This window comes from Melitaea cinxia, chromosome 12, assembly GCF_905220565.1.
Source record: "Melitaea cinxia chromosome 12, ilMelCinx1.1, whole genome shotgun sequence".
Taxonomy (NCBI): domain Eukaryota; kingdom Metazoa; phylum Arthropoda; class Insecta; order Lepidoptera; family Nymphalidae; genus Melitaea; species Melitaea cinxia.
In genome coordinates, this window is record NC_059405.1 from 15,630,777 (window position 1) to 15,653,077 (window position 22,301).

A 22,301-nucleotide genomic window follows, 5' to 3' on the forward strand; every position below is an offset into this window, starting at 1 on the left:
AAATACGCATTATTAGCGATAACTCCAGTACCTACTCATGAGATCTCGATCAAATTTAAATGGGACCACATGATAAACAACAGATTGCAATTGAAAACAGAACCATCGAAATCAATTTACCCAATAAATAACGCAAGGTAACAAACGAAAAAATACAGTCTATTTGAAAATATCTTCTTTTTTTTAAATCCAGTCCAAATAATAAAAATTCGTAAATACAAAATGACGCCATATTTTATCTGTTTATATATTTGGCTAAAACATTTTTTTTTAAATTTAATTTATTAACAAATTTAGCATCTAAATAATTCACATAATATAATTATTTTCTTCAGTAATCTGATGACAAATTAGTCAAATATGGGGTCAATATGGGCTGTTATAAATTCTACTTTCATACTCACTCCCTATAATGCATAATGTTACATATTTAAGTAATAATTATAATAATATAACTAATGATAATTACTGCAGATATTAGACAATTTCGACCACTAATAATACGTAATTACTAAACAAATTTAACTTAACAAATCCATCATTTCACTTTTACTTAATTTTTTTACCGTATTATTATTGTTTGTACTACTTTGACTCTGATCCGGTAAAAGAGATTCGAAAGCCGACCAATCTTGTTTCATACTGCTCTGGTTATTTTGATTATTTGCCCATTTATTGTTAAAATTAGCATTGGAGCTCGACAAATTCCCAGTTGGCCCCGACCACCCCGTGTTTGGGGGTAAGGCAAGTTGATTATCAAATGGCATGGCATTTGGATACCCATAACTAGCTGTATTCCCCATGTTGAGACTATAGTTTGGTACGGTTTGGTTTAATTTAGTTGGTTGAGTAATTGGTTGGGTTGTTTTGGTTGTTAATTGATTGAGATTGGATTGAAGTAATGAGCTGGTTAAGTCGACGGGTTTGGATGGTTGGGGGGGAGGAACGATGGGAGTGGGGATGATTTTAGGGGGCGGTTGTCGAGAAAACTTTCGGGCGGTTTCTTGTTGCTGTGCTATCCTGAAAGAAAAATATTCAATGTACAATGTAAAACATAATGTCCATATTTTTTTTTACATGATAAATAATCACCAACATACTATACATATACTAAAACGTTCTCCAAAACACGCTGCATCTTATGGTATAAGTGTTATACCTTAAGATCCGTCCGATCGGTTCAGTAGCTTTCGCAGTATAACCGGGGGAAAAACCGGCTTGCTATTTATTGGTATAGATTATAACGTATTATATCTATTGTCACCGCTTTTATAAATCAAATTGTAAAGTAAAAAATAAAAATGAAACAAACTAATACATTGACAACAACTGCGTACATTTATTTGCATTTGTCTCAGCCTCATTCATAAGTAATCCCATTTTTATATGAAGATCATTAAAACAGTTAAACAAATTCCAAAAAAACTCAAAAAGCTATATTTTTTATATAACTAGGTCGGTAAACAAGGGTGCGGTTCATCTGATGGTAAGCGAATAGAGCGTAGTTTATAGATGCCTCATCATCATTATCATTATCGTTTCAGCCTATCACAGTCCATTGCTGGACATAGGCCTCCACAATTTCACACCAAAAATGGCGTGAGCTCATGTGTTTTGCCAATAGTCACCACGCTGGGCAGGCGAGTTGGTGACCGCAGGGCTGGCTTTGTCGCATCGAAGACGCTGCTGCCCGTCATAGGGCCTGTGTATTTCAAAGCCAGCAGTTGGATGGTTAACCCGCCATTTGTCGGCTTTTTAAGTTCCAAGGTAGTGGAACTGTATTATCCCTTTGTCGCCTCTTACGACAACCACGGGAAGAGAGGGGGTGACTATATTCTTTACTACCGTAGCCACACAGCGATATAGACGCCTGCAACCCCACAATCATCGCAAGCACGTTACCGACCCTATCCCCAATTCCCCCCAGGAGCTCTGATCACCTTACTCAGCAACAGGAACACAATGCTGTTTGAAAGCGGACTGCTCCATATTTTAAGCTGGAAATTTCCACCTGTGCCCTACCTCATTTAAGTTAAGCTATAATAGGTTGTAGCTCATATTTTATACTACAAAGCATCAAACTATAACTAAAGAAATCAAAGCCGAAAACATCAACATCAGCGTGTATACAACTTCTCAAGTTAGCTATACTATAAATTATATTTTTCCTTACCTTTGTTTCTCTTCAAGACTAAGAGATCCACTTTCAACATTCACAACAGTAGGTTCGCTCTTTTCCTGCTTTGCATTAAAAGAAAAGGGATCAATTCCAAGTCCGGAGAACATTTTGTCTATATCTGTCTGAGGGGCTGTTGGGACTAAATTGTCTGGGGATGTTAGAGCCTGCTCCATTACTCTGGAAAATTTAATAAATGTTGTTTATAATATTGTAATGATACTAGCTGACCCCGCAAACGTTGTTTTGCAATAAATGTTATTAACCCCCTTAATCCCACCCCCTCCCGTTATAACTTTAGGGTATGAAAAATAGATTTTGGCCAATTCTCAGAATTACTCGATATGCACACAAAATTTTCGGAGGAGTATGGTAACTAATATACAAGATTACTAGTAACATTGTCTTTTTATGGTAAGGTGCAGTAGGGGATATCTGGATCCAAATTTTGAAGCTGTATGACTGATGAAGCGTCTCGACCTCACAGAAGACCACAGCTAAATAATACAGCTCAAGTATAACTGAATTTATGTGATAAGTATGATAGCCAAAGTTCCTCCGAATAATCGGGAGAAGGGTTGGGTAGTGCAAAGCAATGCTCTTGAAGTTTACCAATAACCAATATTCATCTTTAATTTAAAAATCAATCCCTACTATAAGATAAAGAAAAAACCAGTGTGCTTAAGATGATGGCACATGACTAAATTAAAACTTCTTTAATTACAGTAATATACGAAATGTGACTCTCTCTTTTTCTATCTTCACTAACTTATCTCCCTCTCAACTTCTGTTCGCCTCGCACGATCACACTTTTCGTAACGGTCTCGTCACGCATACACCAGCTCACTCCCAAAGTCAAGAGTGCGTAAACAAATTTTACTTCAAAATCTACTTACTTAGACTCGTTCTGTATAGAATTGAGTTGTTCCAACTTTGTCCTATGTTCGGCTTCAACTTTGGAGATCATCTGCTTGACCAGTGAGATGAGAGCATTAAACTGATTTAAAGTTAAACCATTTTCAACACACAGGGGAATAAGGAATGGCAAAACCTTCGTTGCCATAACTTCTTTTGTGATTCCGAGTTTTTTATGGCTCATTGTCAATTTGTAGATACCTGAAAATTTGTAAATTAAATAATTGCGCTTACTCAACAAAACAGATTTCAATTTACAGCGACAGTAATATGACGCAGGTAGTCGAAAAAATATCTAGATATTAATGTGAAGCAGAAACTTTGTACCCCTATTTTCGAAAAACACACGGACGGAGGAGTATGAAATTTCGCACACTTACAGTTTATATAGAAAATTAGTGTAGAATCCTAATATTTTTTAAAATTATGCATAAAAAATACATTATATTAATATCAAAAACATTACACACACCACCATGTATTGACACACATACGCACACACACACACGCATAAATACTCTTTTTAACCGACTTCCAAAAAAGGAGGAGGTTCTCAATTCGACTGTATTTTTTTTTATGTATGTTATATCAGAACTTTTGACCGTGTGGACCGATTTCGACAATTTTTTTTTTAATCGAAAGGTGGTGTGTGCCAATTGGTCCCATTTAAATTTATTTGAGATCTAACAACTACTTTTCGAGTTATATCTAATAATGCGTTTTTACTTGACGCTTTTTTCGTCGACCTACGTTGTATTATACCGCATAACTTTCTACTGGATGTACCGATTTTGATAATCCTTTTTTTGTTGTAAAGAAGATATCCCTAGTTTAGTACCATGATAAGGAAACCAGGATCTGATGATGGGATCCCAGAGAAATCGAGGAAAACTCTTGAAAATCTGCAATTACTTTTTACTGGGTGTACCGATTTTAATAATTTTTAATTTAATCGAAAGCTGATGTTTGTCATGTGGTCACATATAAATTTTATTGAGATCTGATAACTACTTTTTGAGTAATCTTTGATAAAGCGCAGTTACTTGACTATTTTTTCGTCGATCTACGTTGTATTACTCGTCGATGTATAAAATGTTAAGTCGGTTTTTTTTTCGTTTGCGAGCAAACACAATTATGTTTATTATTATAGAAGCATAGTCTTTGACAACAGAACGTTAATAATGTTCAAATTAAGATATTAAAAGAAATACAGGTGAACTGAGAACCTGCTCCTTTTTTTTAATAAGTTAAAAAATGGTCATTTAGTTAGTATATAATTAAACTTAAAACTAGCTTTTTTTATAAAATATTGTTTAAAGAGTCATTATAGACTAATAACTCATCAAGAATAAAGTATTTATGGTAAAATGATATAAAAACCAACGTACCTAATATACCCATCAACACCGCCGGTTCTCTTGAAGGAATTTGTGGCAAAAATGGAATAATTTCGTCCAACACAAGCCATTTGTCCAAATGCTCCAACAATTTTCCCAAACACAGAAGACAGTTTACCCGAACAGAAATATAGTTCGTGCTCAAGCATAGCTTCTTTATACGAGGCAACAGTGCATTTTTCATAGCAGGATAATCAATTAGAGAGGCAAATGTTGGCAGTACCGACAAACATAGTTCTTGAATTTGTTGGGCGTCTGACTCCAATGCACGATACAACATCGGCAGAATATCGGTCTTAACCTCATCTCCTGGAGTTAATTTTAAAAGCAATTCCATCTTTTGCATGAATATCAGTAATATTTGTATCGGGTCTTGTATCAGCATTACCGGCTTTAGTACTGGCAGGATGTATTTTATGTACTCGTCTTTTGACGAGTTTTCCGCTATGAGCAAAACGTTTGGTAGTACAAATGGTACCATTGGGGGATTGACAAATTCTTTTGTAAGACATGGTAGAATTCGATAGATACATATTCGGTGGGGCATTTTCTGTATAATTTGCGGTAAGCCCTTGTAAAATTGTGACTTTTGCAGGTTATCCCATTGGAACAGTGAATCCAGATAATTTAAGGTCTTCACACCTATATCCTCAAAGTAGGGAATCTAAAAAAGTAAAGGTTTATTTAAAACATTTTTGTTTCAAAAGAGTTTTAAGTTATTAAGTAATTTCTAAGAAATCTATCTTATCAAGTGATGAGTTACATATCTGTACTTATAAATCATTTCATTGAAAGAAAAGATCCTGATACACCAGTATACGTAAAGATTAATAAAGTCTGTTCAACGAGAAGAGATACCAAACGTAAACAAAGCCCATCATCTCTTCGTAGCGACGACGGGACAAACAAAATATAGTCTATCTCTTTCTATCTTGTTTGTTTACTATCTGCTGCACGTCTCGCCGTAAGATCGAACGATATTTTAACTGGCTTTGAAAACATTCGGATCGCGGACGGCCCTGTGGTTTTGTATTATTTATTTTTATTTCATTTCGTGTCCTGAAGCGATTTTTATAATTTGATAATTATTATTTAAGAAGTCAAAATTATCAAAATATAAATATATTTTTAAGTAATTATCAAAATATAAATATATTTTACATTTTAAAAATTTGTGGAAGTAAAAAAAAAGGTTACAATACCCTGCATAGTTGAATGACCTGTACGCATTTGGTTTATTTATGTTTGGTAACTCGGCTCATTGAACGCACTATAGGTAAGTCATAATAGGAATACAATCAAAATTATCTTAACTTGGTAGAGACGAAATACACAAGGTGGACCGATCTGAGTGTATTAAATGAATTGTAGAAAGGGGAGGGATATATCCATCTGTACCTTTGTAACTTAACCAACAAACTGATTTTGTCAAATTGTTATATTAGTCTTAGTGGGTCAAATTTCACTATATTTATATTACATGTCAACATGTTATTATATTATATGTTAGAATGTATATAAAAATATTGTCACTATTCCCTTCTATCAACACAATCACATTTTAAACAAATTATAACTAAGCTTTTACAAAATATATTCAAAAATTGACATAAACACAATCCTAAAAGGTATTTTGGAAAAACAAATTTGCAATAGGTAAAAATATTTAATGCGAGTGGGTTGCTAACAACCTTTGAATTAAATTTGCTAGTATGAGGTAAAAAATAAGGTAATAAATTCAAAGAGGCTGGATTCAAACCTTCAATCTTTGAGTGAAAACCAAGGTCACTGCCATCTGTGACAATGGCACAGTTATTAATAAAACTAAACAGAAAAATTACTATAAAAAGGGGAAAACCTCTGTAATCACACACACGTGTTCACACATACACGCACTCACATGCACATTTACAAACACATATACACACATATAAATACACGCACACAATGAGAATATGTTATTATTACGTTAATTACGTTTGCAGCAGTTAGGAGGTCGAAAAAAAACCGAATAATTTATAATTATTTATTAATACTAGATTAATACAATTATTCTTAAGACTAACGACTACTTTATTCGAAGTGGGAATAAAAAGTGATCGAAATAATTATACAATAATTAAAGTTAAAAATTAGAACAATGGGGCATTGAAAGGCTAATACGGAGAACTCGGCCAATATGGGAAACTCATGCGGTGGTCGCCTGGGAACTTTCCATCTGTTTGGTACGTCAGCATATTCGTGGGATCGTGGTTCCGTAACTCCTCCACCCCTAGAGAGGCAACTATTTGAGAATGTTGAGCGAAAAAGTTGCCGGAATACTTGTGTCCTTAAGATTCTCTGGGTTATCTCCATTTTCTGAGGTTTCTTCCTTCTTTGTAGTGGTTTTCTTATACTTTCTATAGTTTAATAAAATGATAAGTGCACCTGCACTGAATAATATTGCGTATATTGGAATGGTTGTATGATATATTGTAGTATCTTTTTGGTGTTCAATGTGTAGCGGTGATTGTATCATGATTTTATCCTTGAGTCTATGGAGTCCTTGGATATTTATAGATGATATATTAATAGTTGTATCTAGGTGAGCAACTTCATCGGATATCTTCATCAATTTTAAGGGTTGTCCTCTTATTTCGTTGTTGTCGTTAATTAATGTAAATTCTTCGGATATGATTTTGCATCCTAGGGGAATAGTTATGAGGTAGCTTCCTTTTAATGAAGTAAATTCCTGTTTACCGCATGATATTTGTATCTTTTGATGCTGGGGGAACGATATAAGGTAGTGCATATCGTCCAGTTTCTCCATTGATTCTCGTAGAAGATTGACTGTAGTTAAATGGCAGGATTCCTTTAAAACCTGTTTAATAATTAGCTCGTGGATGCAATCTGAATTTGTACGAATTTGATGATTGAGTTCCATTTCGCAGAGATACCAGCTGCTATGTTTCTGGCATTCGGCCTCTATGTACACGAATGAATTCTCGTTAGTTGCAATGAAAGGAGAGGATGGGATGAGAGCTTGTGATTTTCTATTAGGTACTACTGCTAATCTATATAATGAAAAATTATCTTTAGATATAATAGGAAATCGGAATATGAAAACTATTTGCTTATCAGCATAATAAGAAGCTGGTTGAATTATATTATAATAATCTCTTAATTCTAAATTTAAAATACTCTCTTTTCCGTATATATTCTTAAGCTTATCTATCATTGAACTTAAAACATCTATACTAATCATAGAATGGTGCATGCTTGATGCATGTGTAAAAGCTAAACTATTTTCTATCCTAAGTAATTCATTCCTTAAATCGTCTATGTTTTCACTTAGTATTACTAAAAGCTGGGCGAATTTGGCATATTTAATTAAAGTCGAATCATTCATATTAGAAAGTATTAACATTAAGGTGCTATTAATTTTACTTTGATTTTCTACTAGTTGAGTCAAAACGCTATTATATTTAGTAATCCATTCTTTGCTTATGCTTAACTGATTATTAATTTCATTCGTAATTTTTTCCTGATTACTTTCTAATAATTTTATAGCTTCATTATATCTTAAAGCATCTGTATAATCCAAGTTTCCTGTAATACTTTTTATAACTGTTCCGAGTCCGTCAATGACCCCTCTTTTAGATCTGGTTGGTTGTAACGATTTAATTTGATATAATATTTCGTCTAATTTGTTTAGCAAGTAATTTATTTGAATTTCATATACCGAATATATGTCGCTAGGTAATTGATTTTGATAATTGTGTAAATGATTTTGTAGACTGTGTGTTTTATCTTCTATGTCGTCGAGTTTTATGTATTGTAAGAATGTGTGGTAATGTGTCGTTATTTTCATCGGTCCAAGTTTGTAGGGAAGTATTCCGGGTCCATCATCAAGACTCTCGAATTTGATTTCCTGAAGATGTACCAGGGGTAGTATCATGAGCACCGGGATTCTGTAACAAATTCGCTGCTTTAGGGATTCGCTTTAATCGCGACTTTGCTATAGGGCCACGTTTCTTTTTAGTGTAAATATGTATAGGTAAATCGGCAAGGACGGTGTCTTGTGTATATCTTGGGGCTGTTTTTTGTCTGTCAGCTAATGGGTTCCTTACAAAGACCTGCTGATCGGGTGCATATTCTATCTCAAGTTCGCGTGTCCTATTTCTATTTTCGATAAGGGTCGTTCGGTCACTAAGGGATGATTTGTTAACGATGTCATATACTTTTTTCATCTGTTCTTTATGTGTCTGTAAGTATTGTTGTAACGTTTGTTGAGTAAGGTCAATATTAAGACAGTCTCTTGGGTCAAAATGTCCGTTTAATAAATCAAAGGGTCTACATCTTGTGAAACTATGTATAGAACTATTGTAGGCTATTAAAGCATAGGGCATAAGATTTACAATGGGTTCGTCTTTATGTTGCAACTTTAAAAGTCGTAGATGTTCAAGGAGAGTCAAATGAAATTTTTCAATATTTCCGTTGCCATTAGGAGAATGAGCTAAGGTTTTGTGGTGGTTACTTTTGTGAAGTCTAGTAAATTCGTTAAATAATTGGTTAGCAAATTCTGTTCCGTTGTCAGTAATAATAGTCATAGGGACGCCGTGGTGGGTACAATATTGTAAAAGAGCTTGTAATACACTAACAGATGTTCCGTCACGTAAGTAATAAGCTTGTCCGTATTTGGTAAAAACGTCTATGAAGGTCACGTATTTGATACTCTGTATTGTCAGTACGTCTATGTGAACAACTTCAAACGGTTTCGTCGCTGGAGGTACAAGGTTAAATTGAGGTCTGACCGGATTTCGATCGTACTTAGCTTGTCCGCATATAGTACATTCTGTGATAAATTTAGTTATTAGATCCTTCATTTTAGGCCAAAAGTAAATTCGCGATAACGATAAATAGGTTTCATTGATTCCGCGGTGATTTGTCTTCCCCTCATGATAATGACGAATAATTTCCTGCTGTCTGGGGTATTCTTTAACGTTCTCTATTTCAGTTTTTACTAAGACTAAATTCATCGAAGATGCTTTAAACTTACTTTGTAAAATTGGAATTACAGTATACATATCTGAAATAGGATTAACTAAAATAGCTGTCTTAATGTCAGAACCAATGTATTCCTTTACGGCGTTAATTAAATCTTCCTCCAAATTAGTTTTACTTAACTGGATGTTAATTCGAGTGTGTTTTTCGAAAGGTTTTGATACTGCAGGTTTTCTTTTTATACCGTCAACTATAGTAAAAATTATTTGTCTATGAAATTTATTAAGAGGTTCATCAGTAATCGGTATTTCTAAAATAGGGTTTTCGTGACTACTGTGTGCCGTTAATGTAGAAGAGTTAGATTGATGAGATGCGGTTATTGTTGAAGAGTTTGATTTTTCAGGAATAGATATAGTAGAAGAATTCGATGCTCTGCGTAAGGTATACGATGGATTGCCTAATAGTGAATTTAATTCATCGATTTCTTCTATTAATGATTTTGTTTCTTCTGCATGTATTTCTATTCTAGAGAGAGCGTCCGCGTTAGTATTACACTTACCTTTTTTGTATATTACTGTATAGTCATATTCGCTTAGTCGTAAACGCCATCTTGTAAGCCGTGAGTTCGGTTCCTTTAAATTCATCATCCACTGCAATGGCTTATGGTCCGTGACTATCTTAAATTTCCTACCAAATAAGTAAGGCCTGAAGTATTTTGTAGCCCAGACTATGGCTAATAACTCCTTCTCTATGGTACTGTAATTTTGTTCACTGTCATTAAGAGTCCTAGAAGCATAACAAATCGGTCTATCGGTTCCTATAGGGCCTTGTGATAAAATAGCGCCTATGGCCACGTTAGATGCATCGGTCGTTAGGTTAAATTCTTTATTAAAATCAGGATACTGAAGTATTGGGTCGTTCGTTAAAACAGTTTTACATTTTTCAAAGCTTGATATATATTCGTCATTTAAAATAATTTTCCTACCTTTTTTTAGACATTGTGTAAGCGGTTTAGTTAGTTTTGCAAAGTCCGGAATAAATTTACGATAATATCCAACTAGTCCTAGGAATTGTTTTATTTCTTTTGGTGTTTTCGGTATGGGGTATTTTTCTATTGCAGCTATTTTTTCAGGGTTAGGTTTAACTCCGTCCGCGCTTATAATATGACCTAGAAAAGCTGTTTCATGTTTTAAAAATTCTGACTTATCCATTTGGATTTTAAAATTGGATTCACGGAGTCTCTGAAAAACTGTTTTTAAATTTACTATGTGCTCTTGTAGGGATGTGCTGTAGACAATAATATCGTCCATATAGACTAGACAAATAGAGTTTTGTAGGCCTTTCAGCACGTCATCCATTACACGCTGAAAGGTCGCCGGTGAATTTTTTAAACCCATGGGCATACGAAGAAATTCGTAATGTCCATGTTCTACGTTAAATGCTGTTTTATGTATATCCTGAGGATCTGTCTGTACCTGATAAAACCCGCTAGCTAAATCTAACGTTGTGAAATATTGGCATTTTCCTAATTTATCTAATACGTCATTAATGTTGGGGATCGGATATTTGTCGTCTATTGTTTTTTCATTTAATTTGCGAAAATCGACTACTATTCGCCATTTTCTTTTACCGGATGCATCAACCTTTTTTGGTACAACCCAAATAGGTGAGCTCCAAGCTGAATTAGAGGGCCTTATTATTCCTTGATCGAGCATTTTACCTATTTGTTCCTGTACTTCCTGTCTATGAACATATGGGTATCTATAGCTTTTCGTGTGAACGGGGACTTCGTCGGTGGTTTTAATTGAGTGCTTTATTTTATTTGTAAAAGTAAGTGGCTCGCCTTCTAGATAAAATACGTCTGCGTACTGGGTACATAATAATTCTAAGTTTTTACGTTCCTCAACGTTAAGATGCTCTGTACGAAGTCGCGTTAGAACATCTTTTACACGTTGTGATTGTTTATTGCAAATGAAATTGATATTGTTAATTTCAGCAGAGACGGCTTGGTCCATTGAGAATATTACATCGTTCCTACTGGGGTTTTTAACTTCTACAATACCTCTACTATTCTTGACTGACGTAAGACATTCACTAATTATGCAATTTGAAATTTTCTGTTCTTTTATATATGCTTCACCATCGTGCATATTAATAGGAATTTTTAATAATTTTGATTGACGTGCTGGGATTATGTCTTCGTATAAATTTTGATTACGGGAATCATGTACGTATATGGGGTTTGAAGCAGTTTTGGTAATTAAGGTTTTATTTTTATAATCTATTACTGCTTCCCATTTGTCTAATAAGTCAGTTCCTATAAGTCCATCGAAAAAGTCATGAAATTTATATATATATAATGTTATATCGTTCGGGTCATTAAATTCATTAAAGTTTGGTATGGTTATTGAATAATTATTCCTAGTTTTGGCATGAACATTACATACTTCGAATGGGTCATAATTTAAAGGAAAATCATATAAATATTTCTCTACAACTGCCGGGCTTAAAAAGGATTGATTGGCTCCCGTATCAATTAATAATTTTAATGGTGGCGATAATATTTGAATATATGGAAGGTGACGTTGTGTATGTAAATTTATTTCTATTTTAAGGTGTCGGATTGGGAGATTTTCTGAAAATCCTGTTCACTGTCGTCAGGTGTAGTCTCGTTATTGGCTTTTATTCGTGCTGTAGTGGGATTATCGTTATAATTTTGGTAATAAGTCTCATAGTCATAGGGGTATTCCGCGTATTCGTCACTGTTATAATGAGGTTCAAAGTCTGTATAATAATCGTATGAGTCGTAATCGTCTTCGCAGTTATTAAAGTTTACTTCTCGTGATTTAAAATAATTTCTTGGGGGAGGGTTACCGTATTTTTGCCAATTGTGTCCTGTGAGTGTATGTTGTGTCGGTGGCAGTGGGCGAGGCACGAAGTGACTCACGCCGCTCATAGGTCTAGGAAATTCATTGCCCTGATTAGGCCTCTGAGTAAAACTATTTCGAGGCGGTAACCTAAACATGTGACTGTTAGGGTTGTAGTTCGGAGGTGGTGCACCGAACATTCTTTGTGTGTGTGTGGGTTGTCTAGGGTGTTGGTGTTCATTGTTAAATTTAAAAGGCTGTGTGTTAGGTCTAGGTGGAAATGTGCGTGATGTGAATGTGTGGTGAGTAGCGTTGGGTATAGCGGTTGTGGTTTTGTTGGATTTTGAAATCTCGAAGCGGCTGTGCATGTACATAGTGTTAAGTTCTTCCTGTACATACTCAAGAGCTTTTTCTATTGTTGGTGGTCGCATACAACGAATGCGAGACCCTAATGGTTCTTTAAGACCACGAACATAAGCCTGCATAGTTACTTTTTTATACAAATCGCACTTTGCTTCGATAGTGGTGGATAGTGTCTCATGCAGTGTAACGTAAGTCATTAGCGTGCTAAACAAATTTTGACAATGATCATAAAATTCTTGAGGGCTTCTATTGCCCTGTGTGGCTAAGGAGAGATCATTGTATAGGGCGGTTTCATCCCTTTGGTCGGAAAAGTTATTGATTAAAAGTGTTTTAATACCTAGCCAACTGTCGGGTATTCCGTTCGAATTAATTTTGCTTGCCGCTGTGCCTGTTATTTTATTTAAGATTCCGTTTAGGAGGCATATGTTAGCAAATTCACTACCTGGTGAATCGCTAAGATATTGGATCGCTAAATGGTCACAAATTTGGATAAATCGAGTTAAAATATTTGGATTCCCGTCGAACTCCGGGACAAGGCGGAGGGCCTTAAATATGATTTCCGGATCGTGAGACATATTAACTAAATTAATTAAATTATAACGACTACAAACTATACTATCTAAATTTGAATTATTAATTTCTTCCGAATTAATATTTCTTATTATATCTATACCTAACCGACGGGCCTGCCTAGATTGAGGCTCTCGGATCCTAGATGTTTTAGGATGGAAAATTTTGGTAGCTTATGGATAGGCTTAGGTCTAGAAAGGAGCAACACGAGAACAATTCTTATGTACTCACATAAACTGCATTATCTGGTCTCTTCTCAATTGAATCGATTGTTGGATTCCACTCCCGGCTGCCACAGGTCCGTAGATTCTGGATTCTCGAACGGTGCTTGATAGTCACCCGGGCGGCGCGCGACGTGATGATAATTATCGAGTAATTAATTAAATCCGATCGCGAACCGGCCCGCGAGAATCCTACCGACTGCGCCAATTACGTTTGCAGCAGTTAGGAGGTCGAAAAAAAACCGAATAATTTATAATTATTTATTAATACTAGATTAATACAATTATTCTTAAGACTAACGACTACTTTATTCGAAGTGGGAATAAAAAGTGATCGAAATAATTATACAATAATTAAAGTTAAAAATTAGAACAATGGGGCATTGAAAGGCTAATACGGAGAACTCGGCCAATATGGGAAACTCATGCGGTGGTCGCCTGGGAACTTTCCATCTGTTTGGTACGTCAGCATATTCGTGGGATCGTGGTTCCGTAACTCGTTTAATATTATATTTTCGTTATTTTATCTTAATTTATTTTGTTTAGTAATTGTATATAAAATAGTTTATACCGGCTTGATCTGTGTCTACAGAACTATTTGTCTGGTAATTGCATGCCTGGCATCTGCGATACAAGCTGTGCTTAGTGCAGATGCTGTTAGAATTAATTACATTGTATAGTTTTCATGGCAATAAAGATTATTATTATTATTTCACTGAATGTCACTCCGCCCGCCGAATACATAATAGATACATATATTATAATAACTACTTATATAAATAATATAGTAAATTTACTTATACTTACATATATAAATATAAGCGGGTGGAGGAATACGCCCCGGCAGGGAGATCAAACGGCCGGGGGTTAGGGCTGAAGGCTGAGAAACCGGCGAACAATCCTAGCCGAGTCAAGTAACACCGCCTTCTGCATCCTGGCTGCGAGCGAACCGTCCCGGATCCCCAGTTGCCTCAGATGGTGAGCGAGGCTAACCGGGATCAAACCGTTGGCAGATATTACGATAGGGATTATTTCAGCAGACCCCACACCCCACATGTCGACAATCTCGTGCGCCAGATCCAGATATTTACGTTTTTTCTCAGTCTCGGCTTTCACGAGGTTCTCGTCATGCGGGACGGTGATGTCCACTAAAAATACCCTCGACCGTGCCCTGTCCATCACCACGATATCAGGTTTGTTCGCCAGTATCGTCCTGTCTGTGGCGATAGGCAGGTCCCAGTAGAGCCGGACTCCGTCGCGTTCGAGTACTGGCACCGGTGAGTATTGGTAATACGGCATCCTCTGTTCCAGGAGACCGTACATAAGAGCAAGCTCTTGGTGGAGAATCTTGGCCACTTGGTTGTGTCTGTGCAAGTACTCAGTATTAGCAAGCGCGGAACAACCCGAAAGCACATGCCTGAGTGACTCACCGGGATGACGACAGGCTCGACAGAAGTCGGGAGTGCCATCCTTCAGGACGTGCTTTCGGTAGTTGTTCGTCTTGACCACCTGATCTTGTATTGCACAGACAAAACCTTCGGTTTCCCCAAAGAGGTCGCCGAATCGCAGCCACTGCACGGAGGCTTTACTGTCCACGTGTGGTGCGTGAAGCGCCTTGTAGAACCGTCCATGCAGTTCCTTCTCCATCCATACGGTCTCCCGGTCAGAGGTGCTCAGTACGACCGGTTTCTGCCAGTTCTCTTTGGCCAAGGCTAGGGGGGTTAGTCCTTTGTCACACATTGAAACGTCGCCATGCAAAGCGCTGTCCCGTCTCGTTTCAAAGTAGGCCCTGAGGCTGCACACCTCGCGGTTATGCATAGTCTTAGCGCTTAACATGCCTCGACCACCACACTTCCGCGGGATGTACAGTCTCATGACCGACGACTTAGGGTGGTGCATGCGATGGTGCGTCATAGTTGTGTGGACTCTTCTGTCTAGGGCGTCAAGTTCGGTCTGAGTCCATCTGAGTATGCCAAAGGTGTACAAGAGAGTGGGCATGACCCAAGCGTTATAGGCTCGGACCTTGTTGGCTCCAGACAAGTAGCTCCGAAGAACTTTTGTCAGCCGTCCAAAAAAGATTTCACAAACTGCCTGTTTCATGTCCACTTCCTTCACCCCTATGCATTGTGACATACCCAGATACCGGTAAGATTCAGCTTCGGAAAGGGTCTTGAATGATGTTAATTCGAGGCTAAGCTGCGACGATTGAGTCACCTGACCCCTGTCCACATGCACGACCGCACACTTATCCACTCCAAGCTGCATCCTGATGGAACTGCTGAACTCCGTAGTGATTTTCAGCAGTTCCTGCAGGCGTGCAGCGTTAGGTGCCAGCAATTTGAGGTCGTCCATGTAGAGAAGGTGGGAGACTTTAGTACCTCCTCTCCGAAACTGAAAGCCTGTCCCCGAACGCTCCAGCAGGGTGCTTAGAAGGTTCAAGGACAAGCAGAACCATAGTGGACTCAGGCAATCACCCTGGAAAATACCCCTCCGTATCCTGATTGGGTCATCCGCACCCGTCAGTCGCTCGCCCTGGAGACATAGGATCGTGCTCCATTGCCCCATACATACTCCGAGGAAGTCTCGAACTGTCTGGTCAACCTTGTACAGCTCGAGGACCCTCAGGAGCCATGAATGAGGTACCGAGTCGAAAGCCTTTTTGTAGTCGATCCAGGCGGCCGAAAAGTTCCGACGGTTGCGTCTGACAAGCTGGCCCGCCACAGAGTCGATGAGAAGGAGCTCCTTTGTACCGCGACCGCCTCCACGACATCCGTTCTGAGCTGCAGACAAGATATTAAACTCACCAATATGTCGTGAGATCTTACAGCTCAGAACGGACGTCAGTGTCTTGTAGATGGAGGTCAGACACGTTATGGGGCGGTAGTTGGTGGGATCTGCGGTGTTGGTGGACTTAGGAGCTAAGTGAGTGATCCCGGTAGTGAAAAGGTTCGGGAGTGTCTTCCGATCTATTGCCTCTTGGTATTGTCGAGCCAAGGTCGCATGGCAGACCGAGAGCCCTTTCAGCCAGTAGTGATGCAGACCGTCGGCCCCCGGACTTTTCCAGTTCGGAGCCCGCCGGACCGCACCACTGACGTCCTCCGTAGAGATGGCGATTGGGTTCATCGGTTCGATTTTAGCACATGCGTCCTGAACCGCCGCAATCCAAGGGCCCTCCTCGTGCTCCACCTCCCCTGACCATATGTTGCGCCAGAAGGCGACGAGGTCAACCGTACTCGGTTTTAGGGAAGCAGAGCTCGATATCGGGTTCTCCAGCTTTCTATAGAACCTTTTCTGATCACTCACGAAGAGGCGATTTTGTCGAAAGCGCTCAACTCTCTCAGAGTACCTGCGAATGCGCTTTCCCCATGCCGCGATTCTCTGCTTCAGGCCGTCGATGCGCTCCGTTAGTTTATCGGCTATGTCAGGCTGATCGAGGCTGATGCCTAGCCCGTTGAAGGCCATTCTAACAGAGCGCACAATCCTTGGCCTTGTGTTGCCCGACCTGAAAGCTAGCAGCCTACCAATGAGGGCCCTGGCCAGGTTGATACGGCGTTCTATTCTCCTCTTCCAGGCTGGTACGTCGCTATTCTTATGAGTAGCGCGTCCAGACTCCTGGGTCTGGACGCGCTACTCATAAGAATAGCGACGGGTCTGGGCTCCGACAAGGCGGTGCACCGCTAGAGCGGCGCCGAAGAGAATAGAACCCGTATCCTCCAAGCTGAGGCTGCCTTCCAAATAGGGCGGCAACAGTCTGTTGGCTGCCTCAATGGCATTCCGCGTCGCGGCATTGAGGGGGAAGCGAGAGAGTCGCGGTCTCATTTCCAGAGGAGCGCCTCGAGTCTCGGAAATCGCCTCTTGCAAGATCCCTCTCATCTGTTCTACTTTTTGGGCGACTGCTCCCTCAGTGATCACCTCCACAGGCACTTCGCTACGAACGCCTTCTTGTTGCGTTGACACTTCGTTGCGCACCGTGGACACGGGTTCGACTTCAGGAGCAGCCTCACGTCGAAATCGTTCGAGCTCGGCGGCGTCAAATATGCCTCGCTCTGCCAGGTTCTGTTCCGTAACAGTTAGCGTAGGCTCAAGCAGTAGGAACTCGCGGTGCATTACTGCCCGGTAGCCAGTCCGCCCGGTTTCACGTCCTACAGCCCTATAGTACGCACGCATGACACTCTCGTTCATTTTCGGTGTCCATCTCATGCGACGTACTCCACCAGCGGCGGGCAACGAATGCTGAGTCCCTTGGGACTCTGTCGTCGCCAAGCCAACTGGTGGGGATGGTGGATAACCCGACCGGTCAGGTGGTGGTGCCGGTCGGCGGGGTTGGCTGGCGGCCCGCATGCTGCCACGTCCAGCGCCAGCTCCAGACGCGCCCTGGCGTCCCCCAGGCGCGGCCCTATGCGCCTTTCTAAATCATCCTCCATCATTGTATTTTTTTGAGTGCTAATATACTCACTTGGAGAGGCACTCACGCTCTCCAAGGAGGCTGCGCGGAAGTTATGCAGCTTTTGTTGCCCTTAGTCGCCTTTTACGACACCCTAGGCATAGGAAGGGTTGGTCCTATTCTACTCTGCCGGGAACCACACGGCTTTTATTATTATTATTATTATTATTATTATTATTATTATTATTATTATTAAAATAAAATATTTGAAACGTATTTAGTTTAACAGTTTTGGTAATTTAAATAAATCAATAGCATTTTACAAGATGGTGTCTAATAATTGAATTTGATAAAACTCGAATAAATGATCATAGCACATTACATTTTAAAAAAGAATTATTCAAATATGGTGTATATGTAAGAATTATTAATGACGGTAACTCATTTGAGGAGTTGATTATATTTAAATGTAAAATATTATCAAATATTTACCTTCAAAAATTGATGAGGATCAGGCCTCAACTCGGGTGTAGCGTTCAACATTAATTTAACAAACTCTCTCAAGCCCTCATTCACACAAAGTAACCTTGAGGGCGGTAAATTTTTTACTTCATTTACAAATCTTTTAAACTTTCCATAATCATTGCCAATGTTACCCAATGTCTGGTGCCCAGTGCTGTGTAATGCGTAAATAACCATACCCAATGAGTATATATCACTAGCTGGGGAATGTGACGCTGATAAAATGTATTCCGGTGCTAAATAATCTAGGGCGGGCTGCGTCAAAGCAGGCATAGCTTGACAATACTCATTAAAAGGCCAAAATGGTGCAGATCCTGGCATACTTTGATTTGCAATGCAGAAATCGAAGCCAAATATTTTCCAAGCACCTTGCTGATTCACGACAATGGATTCCGGACATATATTATGATGAAGGAGTTTAACGTCATTGTGTAAAAATGCCAACCCTTCAGCTATTTGCATTAAACCATATTTGATTTCGACTTCATAAAGTTTATAGTTGACTAATGTGTTAGGGATTGGTTGTGGCATGTTTTCTGTATTCCCGAGAATGTTTGCCAAGCTTGCAAAGACAGGTTCAGTAGCAAACGCCAGACTTTCTCTACTTTCTTCTAAGCTGTGCTGCACAGTCAGTATTTGTGGGTGCCTCAACTTCGTAAGCTGGACAATTCCGCGTTTTAAGGTCTCTATCATAATATCTCTGTCCGATTTTGACCATCTGTCCAACTGTTTCTTTTCGAAAACAAAAATGGAAGCCTCTTGTTTAGTAGACTTTTTATACCCCTTATAAATTTTCCATAACAAACCTGTAAACGATAATTGATGAACACTTAGTGTTGAGATTAAATATTAAATCTGTTGCATATATAACACAATGCTTACCGGGTCCAGCGCTGGCAATATATTGTGTCGCTTCAAATTCTCGGGTGACTGGATTTCCTGGCAGTACACCTGATAGCTGTGACACTGTATTACTAACGGACGAGTAAAATTTGTTAAACACATCCATTTTTGTAATTTTTACTCAATTTGAAGATATTGAGAAAAGGAAAATCATCACAAAAAGATTAATACTAAGCCCAGAGCCAAAAAGCTAAAAAGCTGAATAAATGTCAATGTCACTACTGAAAAAGTCATCACAGTATTTACAGAATTTGTTACGAACATATTACGAAGTTAAATTTAAATAAAAAAAAGTTGTATATATGAATAATTAACTTTGTCGACTTAGTTTTAATTGAAAAATTGAAAATTTAAATTACTCGTCGTACTTACTACGTGTAATAAATAAAAACCAATACAAACTCCACATTCATTTTAATTATCATCATTTCCCATAAACTACATTCAATTTTACTGGATTCTGTTGCAAAAATGACATTTCGATCCAGACATTGTCAAGACACATTGTTATTGAGTGAAACTTGAAAGTAAAACCTATATTTTCCTTTAAAAATCTAATAAAATAAAGCAATAAGCACAGTGAGAACTATATCATATTTCTATAATGAATAAACTATGTTCCATTGATCTCTTATTAAACACATTTTGAAGCAGATGAAAACGTAATGGATTTGTTTTGGACTTCAATAGCAATTATACTTGCATTTGTACAAGTCTCAACTTCTGAAAGTGATCCATATTATAAAGAACCTTATCGTCCTTTAGGACCACTTGTAAAATGCAATTTCTTACCAATGGAATTCCTAGAATGCGATGAACCAGTTGATCACAAGGGTAACGAAACAGCGAAAAAAGCGGTCAAACATGGTTGCGTTAAATTCGGTGGCGTTCGTTACGAGGAAGTTGAAAAGACAAAAGTGCAGTGCAAAGCGCTAGATGGTATCGAGTGCTATGGAAATCGGAGTTTTCTAAGAGACGGCTTTCCGTGTGTGCGATATTCTGGACACTATTTTACTACAACTCTTATTTACAGTATTTTGTTAGGTTTCTTAGGTATGGATCGTTTTTGTCTCGGGCAGACGGGCACAGCTGTAGGCAAGCTTCTCACTCTAGGAGGATTGGGAATTTGGTGGATTGTGGATGTAGTTTTATTGATTACAAATAATTTACATCCAGAAGATGGAAGTAACTGGAATCCTTATGTGTAAAAACTGTAATGCAATGTACATACAGAAATAATGTAAATTTTATAAACAGATGTCTTGTTTCTAAATTATCAATGTTAAGTATTAATTATTTATTTTGTAAAATAAAAAATATAAAAACATTCTTTTATTTATTTATTTATAAACAATACTAATGACAAACTGTAAAGATAGTAAATCACTTGAGTAAAGCAATGTGAACTATACAGTTTCTAGTCTATTAACTTTATTTTTTAATAATAGTCTTTACTGTAAATTATTGAACGTCACTCTTGTGAATCAGCAACTACCCTTCCAATGCCTGTTTGAAGTTAAACAAACTTCAAAATATAATTATTAGATCCCAAAGCAGGTACATCTTGTCTCTTGGGCTACTTAAATTATTGCATACAAAAAAATAGAGTAATAAGTATTTTCCCATCCTAGCCATCCAATTTACGTAAAATTAAGCTTACTGGTCATCACATCATTAAAAGTATTTTTTGTTATCAATTTTTAACCAACATTTTGACAATAACTTTTTTATTTGTTAACTGCAATGGTGGCTTTCTAAGCCTACAGTCTACCTGATGGTAAGCGGATATAGTAGTCAATGGACACCTGCAACACCAGGAGTATTGCAAGCATGTTTGCTGACCCTAAAACCTTACCCCGCCTTTCAGGACAGAGAGCTTCAGCTCTGGCTACCTAACCACAGGAATGCAGTGGCGTAGCGTAGTGGGGGCGGGGGGGGCGGCCCGCCCCGGGCGGCACTTTTTAGGGGGCGGCAAAATTGAACAACACTTAAATAATAAAAACAATAAGTAAATAGTTGAATCTATACATATAATAAAATTGTAGAAAAGACAAAACTGTACATTAAATATTTTTGTCTGTTTGTCTGTATGTATGTCCGGGATAAACTCAAAAAGTACTGCATGGATTTACTTCAAATTTGGCACGAATATTATTAAGAAGTCGGGTCAACATATAGGCTACATAATATCACGCTATCACCTACGGGGAACGAGCAGTGAACCTTTATTTCTTCAACGCATTCTGTAACAACGTGTAATCTTACGACGCATATTTGAATGTTGTTGTTATTATGTTAATAACCAGGGGTCGCTAGTCATTTTATATTATTTTTATCGCAACTAAAACTTCGGACCGATTGAAAGGAGCACGGAATTTTTCATTACTTATTTTGAGGCGAAGTCGGGGAATCCCTTTCTTTTAATGATATATTATGGACATAGGCCTCCCCAAGTTCGCGCCATATCCGCATCCCGGTTTTCCGCAATCCTCATCCAGCCCAAACCGGTAATCTTACGTAGATCGTCAGTCCAACGGGCCGGAGGACGTCCTACACTGCGTTCACCAAGACGCGGTCTTTACTCTAGAATCCGCCTGCTCCAACGGCAATCGGTCCTGCGACACAGATGACCAGCTTACTGCCACTTCAACTTGCTAATTCTGTGGGCTATGTCGGTTACTTTTGTTCTCTCGCGGATAATCTCATTTCTAATCCTATCTTTGAGAGAAATCCCAAGCATAGCATTGCACGTTGAGTGACTTTAAGCTTGTGGACCAGTCCCTTCGTCAGTGTCCACGTCTCGGCTCCGTATGTTAACACAGGCAGGACGCATTGCTCGAAAACTTTTGTCTTCAAGCATTGCGAAATCTTCGAAGTGAAGACTCGACGAAGCCTGCCAAACGCCAGCCAGACTAATCGAATCCTTCTATCGGGCTCCTCGAAGTTGTTGCGGCCTAGTTGGATAGTATGGCCTAGGTAAATATAATACTGAACAGCTTC

General features: G+C 38.4%; 2 protein-coding genes across 2 annotated transcripts; one reads left to right on the top strand and one right to left on the bottom strand.

Moving 5' to 3' along the window:
* Positions 1–257: 257 nt before the first annotated feature.
* Positions 258–19,407, bottom strand: LOC123658332 (SCY1-like protein 2). The gene is made up of 6 exons (XM_045593768.1): positions 19,281–19,407; positions 18,369–19,204; positions 4,480–5,152; positions 3,073–3,292; positions 2,174–2,356; positions 258–1,020 (listed from the first exon to the last, which is right to left on the bottom strand). The coding sequence occupies exons 1-6, from the start codon at positions 19,405–19,407 to the stop codon at positions 522–524; spliced, it is 2,538 nt and encodes an 845-aa protein (XP_045449724.1). The 3' UTR covers positions 258–521.
* Positions 19,408–19,767: 360 nt separating this feature from the next.
* Positions 19,768–20,625, top strand: LOC123658334 (TM2 domain-containing protein CG11103). The gene has a single exon (XM_045593770.1). It carries the CDS (start codon positions 19,967–19,969, stop codon positions 20,507–20,509), a length of 543 nt encoding a protein of 180 aa, XP_045449726.1. The 5' UTR covers positions 19,768–19,966; the 3' UTR covers positions 20,510–20,625.
* Positions 20,626–22,301: the final 1,676 nt, after the last annotated feature.